The sequence below is a fragment of the Nematostella vectensis genome, chromosome 7, assembly GCF_932526225.1.
Source record: "Nematostella vectensis chromosome 7, jaNemVect1.1, whole genome shotgun sequence".
NCBI lineage: Eukaryota > Metazoa > Cnidaria > Anthozoa > Actiniaria > Edwardsiidae > Nematostella > Nematostella vectensis.
Window position 1 is genome coordinate 5,305,181 of NC_064040.1, and position 10,396 is coordinate 5,315,576.

General features: G+C 40.5%; 1 protein-coding gene across 5 annotated transcripts in view; it reads left to right on the top strand.

Annotated features, from left to right (window-relative positions):
• Nucleotides 1-4,873, top strand: part of LOC5507024 (mast/stem cell growth factor receptor Kit) — a 17,467-nt gene extending 12,594 nt beyond the window's left edge. For all 5 annotated transcript variants that reach the window (XM_048729775.1, XM_048729773.1, XM_048729774.1 and 2 more), the window contains 8 exons: nucleotides 752-984; nucleotides 1,315-1,499; nucleotides 1,894-1,971; nucleotides 2,233-2,340; nucleotides 2,597-2,811; nucleotides 2,892-2,932; nucleotides 3,223-3,319; nucleotides 3,719-4,873. In XM_048729775.1, coding sequence (XP_048585732.1) covers nucleotides 752-984; nucleotides 1,315-1,499; nucleotides 1,894-1,971; nucleotides 2,233-2,340; nucleotides 2,597-2,811; nucleotides 2,892-2,932; nucleotides 3,223-3,319; nucleotides 3,719-3,926 — 1,165 coding nt within the window. In that variant the 3' untranslated portion in view covers nucleotides 3,927-4,873. The remainder of the gene's footprint in view (nucleotides 1-751; nucleotides 985-1,314; nucleotides 1,500-1,893; nucleotides 1,972-2,232; nucleotides 2,341-2,596; nucleotides 2,812-2,891; nucleotides 2,933-3,222; nucleotides 3,320-3,718) is intronic.
• Nucleotides 4,874-10,396: the final 5,523 nt, after the last annotated feature.

A 10,396-nucleotide genomic window follows, 5' to 3' on the forward strand; every position in this document is an offset into this window, starting at 1 on the left:
TGCACGCACACTCACCATGGGAACCTACCTCAACTACCGGCATGCAGCGCGCGCTTCGTTTGATGTAAGCTTAAAAAAGCGCGCGCTGCATTCTGGTAGATGAGGTAGGTTTCTATGGTTATGCGCGCGCACACTTATAGCTGGAATGGCCTATTCCATCCCTTCTCCTTTATCTCTCCCTCTAGATGTTTTCTACAGCTGTTTCTGAGTCGTCCTCGATTCCTTTCGCCTCGAGATATAATAGCACTCTAATACACAGCTACGTTACAAAGCGCGCTCTCATTGGTTGATTAGCGGTCCGTTCATTACGGCCCGATAATGACCATCTTACTATACGTCGATACTGTGTCGTAACAATGTCGTGACCGTCGCACTATGGTCGTTTGTTCATCCATGTCGCAACACGATGGGGGTCGATACTGTGTCGTAACAATGTCGTGATCGTCAAACTGTTATCGTATATTTGTCGATAATGTGTCGTGACACATGTCGATACTTTGTTGTAGCCTTTGAAATGAATTGTGAATGTTTTGACTTGTTTTGACCTAACTGTGACGATAACGTGTCGTGAAAATGTCAATGTTACATTGTAGTGTAACAGCTGACAGGATAAAGAAAATAAACCAAAAATATTTGTTTTTATAGTAAGGATGTACCACTCCGCGCGACATTTCGCTCGCTTTTATCTTTCCCGGTGATTTTGCCCTCGTGCAATACAATCTTAACACAATCTGCTTGGAACACCTTGCAGCCCAGCAGTGGACGGCAAAGGTCTGGATCAGCCAATGGAACTTGCAGACCCTTGGGAAGTCTCCCCAACTCAGGTGACCTTTCAAGATGATCTTGGCCAGGGAGCGTTTGGGAGGGTCTACAAGGCAGAGCTACGACACCTTCCACCAGCGCTGAACAAAGCCTCAATGCGAGGGTTATCGATAAAGAAGAACAAAGGAAACTCATATATTGTCGCCGTTAAAACAATCCATGGTAAGATTCTAAGATTACTGTGTTGTATTCATGTCTGTTTTCCTTGACAGATTATTGCGGTACATCAAATTTGATCAACCGCTTGGAGGATCCAGCGTTGTCTCCCTTCCACCCTGTAGGGACTGGTCTCTACTTTGAGGGGGTACCCACAAATATCAAATAACGACTCGTCAGTACATAACATTATCACCTTACAAAAGAGGAAAAAATCCTTGATTGACAAGTGTTCTAGGCCCTGATTGGCTCATTTACTTCATTGTTCTAAGAGCAATTACAACTGTGTATTCATAGGCATAGGTTCTTAAAGATAACAAGGTTTTGTGCTTGTAGACACTGCAGGTCCTGAGCAGGGGGAAGAGTTTCTCAAGGAGATAAGTCTGATGAAGAAGCTTGGATCGCACAAAAACATCGTGAATTTTCTTTGCTGTTCCACCGTAAAGGAGCCATTTATGCTGGTGGTGGAGTTTCTTCCTAAAGGCGACCTTCTCGACTATCTAAGGAGAAACAGATCAAAGGTAAGATACATAGGGAAACAAGACCTGGTACTGGCTAGCACTATTCTATAGAAACTTGATTATGAGAAACAGATCAAAGGAACCAATGGTATACAAATGTTTCTTAGCTTTGGAGAAGGAAGGAAGCGAAGGTGAGGGTATGATGGTGGAATAAAACTAATAAAGATTTTAGATAATCAGGGTGTTGATTGTATTAATTATGGTGATTTTGTTGACCGGTGGACGCGATTGGTGATGAAAATGATAATGACAAATATGGTGGTAACTATAGTGGTGGTGTAACTATTGTCATGGCGCGGTGATCAGGGTAATGATGGTGTCTTCATCGTCATCTTTATTTTGATCATCACCGTCGTCGTCATCATGATGTATGTATTTGCCTTTATATGATCAGATAAGCGGATTTGAGGGTAGAGAGAATGCGCCGGCGTACCTAGGTGTAAGAGATGCTCTGGCCAGGGGAAGTCACAAGGTAACACAGACCATAGTCATAACGGTCATAATAAACATCTTTGTCTGATTGTGAAAGATAAGAGAATACTTTTTTATGTTGAGATGGCGAGAATTCGATTCAATTTTCTTGGGAATCGCCTCGTGAACAACCCTTTATTTCTCATGTTTCCCACGAAAAAGGTTAATTGTATACCTTTAACAAAATAGCTTTGTTAGGTTTATCAATAATTCCTTTTAGCTATTTGGGGGGCAATTGTTACAAGCCTTGTTTCTGTTGTAGCGCTATGTGGACCTTCACAAGCAAAATGACGAGACAGGCGAAGAGGAAGACGAGATGATCACACCGCAGGACTTGCTCTCGTTTTCGTACCAGATAGCGGCTGGAATGGTGAGCTAATTACTATCCAATCTTGCCCGACTTAGGAGCGTAGCTTGGAGCGCGCCGTCTATTCTTATCAAACATTCGCCGGGTTGTGCACCCTTTGAAATAATTGTCATGCCTGCAAATCCCCTTTTGCCCAATGTATATAAACACAATGTATGAAAATCGCTTTTGACAGCATTACCCTATAGGGTATTTCGGTTTTCGATTGGCAACTAACGCTTGTTTGATGACGCAGGATACATTTTAACCGTGTTTCTAGGAATACTTGTCCAAGAAAGGATTCGTTCACCGTGACCTTGCGGCTCGTAATGTACTCGTTGCCGATAACAAACAAGTCAAAGTCGCTGACTTCGGGCTAACACGTGACCTGTACGAGGAAGGCGCCTATCAAGGCCATAGTAACCGGAAACTCCCCATCAAATGGATGTCACCCGAGGCGATATATGACCAGATATTCACCACTGAGAGTGATGTGTAAGCTAAGAAACAATGGGAACTTGTTTGGTACTTTTATGTCTTCACTAAACTTAGTTTATTATATTTATTTTTATTAGATGGTCATATGGAGTCGTTCTATGGGAAATTGCTACTCTTGGTGAGTGATAGTCACTTGTCTTTTTGCTCAGCTCTGCTATCCGCCTCCTCATCCATGTTCTTCCGCAGGGACGTTGCCAGGGTCATAGCCAGGGTCCCCTCCCTTCTAGCAGCTCAAAATACAGGAAATGTGTTGGACATTATCCAAAATACAGGAGAAAATGCCTTGAAAGAGCCCTTTGCCCCCCCTCCTCCTATTAAAAATCCTGTCTGTCTGTCTGTCTGTCTGTCTGTCCCCTATGGCCATCCTACCCTTCAGCCTCAGTATTCGACATAATATATATCCTCTAGGTGGTGCCCCATATCCGACCATCTCCACTCGTGACGTATTCGTCATGTTACGGAGCGGCTACCGAATGGAAAAGCCCGACATCTGCTCTGACGAAGTGTGAGTATTAATATAGTATTAACACCTCTTGCCTCCAAAAGATGAATATACAGGGCCGTAGCAGGGGTGGGGCACTGGGGGCACGTGCCCCCAAATAGTTTTAAATAATTTTTAAATAATTATAAGGAAGTGACCAGTAGGGGCGTGGCTGTGCCCCAACATTTTCCTAATGGGGCACTGATATAACTATTCCTATCCCATATTCTACTTATGGTTCTATTCCTCTTTTATCATCGCTTTTTTTTTTAGTAAAAGACATTGACATAAGACAAGACATCTGAATTATAAACTGAAACTAAGCCTTATTTTACTCGCTAGCGATGGCCTTTTTCTTTAAGTATAAACAATTTAGCCAGGAAATTCTAGAAAGTTCTTTTACGATCATTTGTCTTGACACAGGTACACGATCATGAAACATTGTTGGGAAGACCAGCCTAAGAAAAGACCGACATTTAGCGATCTTCGCATGAAATTTGAGTATATGCTTGAGGCAGACAATCCTTACCTGGATCTATCAGAAATAGACGAAACCAAAGACTATTATTTAGTGCCGTCGTTCAACAGCGCCATGGAGACCTCGGCAGACAACTTAGAACCGAAGGCGTGAGACAAGGAAAAGTCCTTTTATACAGCCATTTCAAAAAAGGTTGCACTCGAGAATTCATGTGTCGTAACCCGCGGTGCTTCATGGGTCGCGTATAAACGGCTGAATCCTTGTATCTGAAAGCTGTGGGAATGTCCATAAGAACATAAACAAGATTTCTATAGCTTTTAAAACCTGTATTTGTTCTTTATTTGCGCTTATTTTCTTATTTACTTGATTCCCATGAACACTTCGGGTTACGATGCACAGATTTTCGGAGTGCGCCACGCAGAACTCGTGACGAGTGAAGTATGCACAGGGGTATGTACAGACGAGGTCTTAAGGCATGGCTAAAGATTAAAAAAATGTTTGTCAACCATTGAAATAAAACTCTGGCGCGAGCATGTTTTTGCAGGTCGCTAAACACAAAAGCGCTCGCACTTTTTTCGTTATGATTACGCCAGAAATCAAAGTGGCGCCATGGGAATTTCGAGCTGTTATTGGATTAAAAGCACGAAGCGCGATGGCGCAATGTTTTGTGTGATGAGTGGCTAAACGATAAAACATGAACGTTCAACGTAAATGTTTCATGAAAATCTTTTGTTCTCGTTCAAACATCTGCACGTGTTGTGGAAGCCAATTTAGTGCCATGTTTTGTGGGTGAACATTTGCGTCAAACGCAATGTTTGACAAATATGTTTGAATGCTTAGCCAGGCTTTTAGGGAATGTTAATTGCTTATGTAAGCACCATGCACTTAGAACTCAATACTTTAAGATTTTCATGACGGTTAAAAAAAGTGAAATATACAGTTTTACATAGCGCTTTTACAGTAAAAACAATGTTCTAAGAGCTTTACATTAAGGCCACGAATTCCATCCTGGAATCGAGGATCTGATCTGCTTATACATTTAATGATGATGCTGTAAATATAATGATACCAAATTTAAAAAAATATAGGACTATAGTGTGTACCCTTGACACATTCATGTAAAGCACAAAATTTACGAAGTTTTCATCCTATCAATGTTTAATCGCGTAACCCATTTGTAGGTAGCGCCCCCCCCCCCATTCAATTCAATTCAATTATTTTATTTGGCACCTTTTCATCTTTGATTCACGGGCGTTGCTCCAAATACATTAATATAATATTGACAAAAAAATTATAATTGGTTTTCAATTATATTCCTATTTACAATAAATTCTCTATAATCGTACTTTGTAGCGATGTCATTATATAGTTCTCATTACAAAGCACTTTCCCTTATGCTTCCCAAACAAATTGGGCTATTTCTTTTTTTGGTTGCACTCTCCTGTTTCAAACTAATCACCTTCAAAAATGCTATGACAGGAGGCATTGCTTTTAGATTCTGTTTTGTTGCAGATTGAAAAACCCTATACATTTGTTCCCTCAATTCACTATATGCCGGACATTTTATCATAAAGTGTTCCTCTTCCTCATATTGGACCAAGCATATTGGGCACATTCTTTGTTCAGGGGGAGTGTACGATTTTGTGTGACGTCCTGTTTCGATAGCTAGTTTGTGGCTTAGTCTAAGCTTTGTTAGCGCAATTCTGTGATTAACATTTATAACTTGGGAGAGATAATCTTCGTAATTGTGAACGCTCTTAAATTCCCTAAATGTTCTCAATTTGTTTTTATGTCGAGGGTCTTTCCTTTAATCGTTATAAATTTTATTGAGCCAGGTTTTTTGTTCTATCTGTCAGTTTCTGTCTTATGATATTTATTGGTATTTCTGCGTCGAGCGGGTTGGACCATATTTCTCCTAAGCCGGCGTGATTTAAGAAATGCTTAATTTTGTTTGTCCATTTAACCCTATTCAGACTGGGCTTTTTTTAGTTGTCTGTGACTTGGGGGGGGGGGGGGGGGGGCTAAAAGGGCCCCGTTCGTATTTCATGAACCGCTTATAGTCGAGTCGCTTACAGCACAAAAAGAGCTCATTCTATACACAGCGGACAAAAGCACCAAACTTGGTATAAATATAGCCTAGGGGATGGTAATCAAAACTGAGACCGGTGCCCACCGGTACCATTTATATCATTTAAGCTCTATTCTATCAAATTCCGTGCCAAAAAAAAAAAGCTACATTTGAAGAAGAAGGAACCCAGGCCCCACGCGGCTTTTTTTACATCCCTCTTGTTAACATGCAAATAAGACTGATATTCGTTCATCAAATAAGCACAAATAGGTGGTGCACATGAATTTTCCTAGAAATGTTCTTTCAATGAGTTCTATAAGTATTATATTAAGGGCTACAGAGCTTAACCAGCGCGGCTGTATTTGATAGGCCCGTCAGCAGGAGAAAATCCGCTACCGATGAGGAAGATTTTTCATAGCCTGTTGTGCGTTGATAAGATGTGCCATGACAACTCGAATCATTTGTTTATCTTTTTGTTACGGCCTTTTGTTATTTTTAAAATCAAATTATCACAATTGTTTCCGAGGCGAGAGCCTCGCTCTACCCTTCGCTAGTTATGAGCCAAAGCGGGGGCGCCGGCAGACGCCCTTGACTTCCAACCACTCGGTCGTATGAAGCCGAAAACCCTAGCTAATAGCGTTCCATGATTAACATTTTCATTTTGTAAAATAGAAAATGAATCTGATCGTTAGAATAGTAGAATAATTCTGGCTTACGTAGGTTTGGGGCTACGTGTCCTCTCCTAAGGTTGACGTTAGTACCGTCAGCACTAGGATTTTTGTATACTTGTTTATAGCACCGTCGTTTTTTCGGCACCTTGAAGAAAACGTCCCTGAGAAAGGAAATATCCTCTGTTTGGAGGAAGAAATCCCCGCGGACCCTGCGCACAAGCTAGCGTACGCGCATCATTCTGAAAAGGTTCTTTCAGTTTCTTTCAGAATAACTTTTCCCCTTTATTGCAATAACGATCCGCCGATCACTGATCCGCGCCTTAGGAAAGGCCTCTAAAACTTTGTCCTTTAGTAGAAAACGGTTAAAGGATTTCTCATTCCCAAAATCTCCCAAGCGTGTCTCATGTGCGTTGTGGAGCTCGGATATCAGAAAAAAGGTACGTACCATTTCCAACAGCCTCCATTTATATATTCTGTTAATATATTATATTCTATAAGCCTGACAAAAGCTCTATTCTTTTTTATCATCTCCTCTCGCTTCCTGGAGACCTTTCCTTTTCTTTTGATCCACAGACATCCATAGACATCTTTAAGATAATAACATAGTCCCTTATTCCTGCGGTGATTCGTTGGAGGTTGGTTGCTAAAAAGCATGCGATGCGTTGAACCTCATCACTATAATGCACACGTAGGGAGCAATAAGCACTGTTTTTTCGTTAGTGCCTCTGCTAGTCAGCTTTTTTCGTTCTTAATTGCTTTTGAGCATTCCTGTGCCATTTTGCGCTATTTGCGCGACAAAGAGTTTCTACAGATGTTTCTTCTGCAGACAATCCAAATCCTCTAATATTCTCAAGAAAAGCATCACAATCTAATAACTTTGATTGAGGAGGCATATCTAAAGTATCTCGTTGGTCTTTAGTGTCTAGTTGACAGACACTTACAAACCACCCTTATTAAATCCATCTCTATTTCTTTATTTAGCCAACGTCAAAATACCCGATAACTGCGATTAATCGCAGATTTATAATAAATTAATTTAAAATCAAGACAAAAGTTCATATTTAGTAGGTTATACACATTGTAAGTCCTTGATACATTAAGAATGAGCTTTTTATTTACCTAAAATACGCGATTTTATGAGGTACGTATACTGAGTATACTGTGCCAATATAGGCCGCCATCTTGGATAACCGTGAGGGGGATTGGGTCTAGCTTTAAAAACTTTTTCTCGTAAATAAAGCGTTTTAATGCGGCCGACGACAGTTTTATCTTGAAATATTAACAAATAGCGTTATATTTTTCCTACCAAAAAAACAATCAGATATTTCGCCTTAGTTTTGGAAATACAAGGTCACCACAGGGAGCCCGCGATTGACGCTTTTTTCTAATTTTTATTCGGTTATTACACAAAATCCTTAAGTGACACCGGTAGGCACCGGTCTCAATTTTATTAGCATCCTTTTGGCTATCTTTATGCCAAGTTTGGTGCTTTTGTCCACTATGTATAGATTGAAACACTAAGCGACCGGACTATTAGGCTATGACCATCAAACTTACAGAAAATGATCGCCAGCATGAAAAGAATCGTCACGTGCTATGTTGGGTGTGGTCGAATCAATTATGACCTCACAATGACGTAATAAATACGATGTCTAGCTATGCTTTCAAATATTGCCTAAATTACAAGATATCGGGTTGAAATCATTTTGCATCATTTAGGTATATCAAAATCTACATTTTAACGGCTTTACAATGCAAAAGGGCATAAAAACGTTTATAATACTTTTTTGTAAGAATTTCCGCCATCTTTGATTCTTATGATTTTGGCAAAAAATCTAAAATTATTACAGACAAAAGTATTTGCATTCATGTAGTACTGCTTATAGCAATATTAAATGCATAATATTAGCTTTTAAAGTGTAATTTAGTAAATCTAGTAACAACAGCTTTGAAAGAATAAAATTTACCCACACCTCCCCCCAAATATCCAAAGTAAAAAAAAATTTTGGTGTGAAACTTGTCACCTAAACAAACTTATAAAGTCAGAAGAGGCATTTAAATCTGAGAAACAGGACCAAAATATGAAAAATTCACTACTTTCTAGTTTTTGGGAAACCTATTTGTGAAAAAACGGTTGCCAGGGTAACATGGAGCGTCTCCTTGACATGTCAATGACATCAAAACGTCCGCAGATAGATTTTAGGAAAAGTCACAAAGTTATAGCCTCTTAGCTGCTATGGCTTTCCCTGCTAGCAGAGGCCTCTTTTCTCTGTATTTCGCTGGGCTGGAGTTCGCGAAAAAAAGATACCTCTACCATGGGTCGCAAGTTCGTTTGATCAAACCGCCGTCTACGATCGTGGACGGGAGATCCAGAGCGCATGCTCCGTTCATTAATTACTGGCCAGACTTGCGCTGAATCATACCCTGGTTCCAGAGCCTCGTGCGTCTCTCTATTTAGTGGCCAGCGAGCTCGCTGGCCACTGGCTCTGGGACCAGGGTAGCTGAATCACCGTATGGTAGCTAAAGCTTTACGGCTAGGTTGGAGATTTCGGCCCCAACACCGCTATCTAGCGAACTGTGTAACACACAGGTACCGAGGCACAAGCGCATTAACGGGAGGCAGGGAGGCAATAACCAGGTTCCTAGCCCTTAAGACCGAAGTCTTATACGGTTACGCCACGCACAGCTCGCTGTGACGTAGCGTGAAAAAATATGAGGTGTACCCAGGCGCTGTTGGTCCCTTGGGGAGTTGATCAGTCACAATGGTAGTGATATCGTAATGCACGTGCACATCTTTCAAGACATAACATCAATAAAGAATAAAACGCGTCGTTTTAGGCTAATATTTTGGTTACATCTCAAAAGATAACGCTTCATCAACTCATCAAAAGTTTGCTCATAAACTCGTTTACCGTGGAACTTCGACATGATATGACAAGGGAAATTATATCGCTATGTCAAAATATCGTTGTATCAAAGCACGCGATATAGCAATATTTTGGGAAATTGACAAAACATGAATCAATCAAAAACATTTATATCCAATTATAGAGTTGCAGTTTAAACATCATATATATCTATCACACGTGAGGGGCCGAATTCCCGCTTACCTGTGTGGTTAAACAGGCGGCATCTCGGCAGCATCCTTGACATCGGAGAAGCTGGATCCAGTGGATTCGGATACTTTTGAAAACGCCGTCGAAAATGAATCCGTACACTATGGTCTGTAGAGTGGACGGTTGAATCCGTATCAAAATGAAAACGATGGCGTCATATCGCAGGCGCTTCTGCTGCTTTGAGCACGTGCATATCATAAAAATGACGCTACCCCCGTACCTTTCAGCGTTTTTAAACGTTTGAATCCGTGTTAATGTGGACGGCTGGTTCCAGGCGAACAGGCTGCGAAACGCGATCGTGTGGACGCGAATCAAATGGTGCGTTTTCGGCGAAACAAATCCGAATACTTTTGATTCCGTGTTAGTGTGGACGACTCCTAAGGCTTAGCAAACTAGTGGTAAATTAAGGGAATATAGACTATTATTTGATCTAAAGCTTTATATGTTTTAAATTAAGGTGTAACCTATTGCTCTAGGAATAAAATGTACGTACGTAGTACCTGTCATTTCAATGCCAGTTAAAAAAAAATATTTCCATTCTATTCACAGTTATCTGTTGATAAAGCATATATCTTTTGAAAAAAGGTGTCACCTATTCCTCTAGAAAAAAAATGTATATACGTAGTACCTGTCATTTCAATGGCAGTTTAAAACATATTTCTATTTCATTCACAGTTATCTTTGGATTTTTTTTTAGATATACCAAGTTATCATTTGAAGATAAGGCTGTCTATAATTTAGCTGAGACCATGTCCCTTACACTTCAAG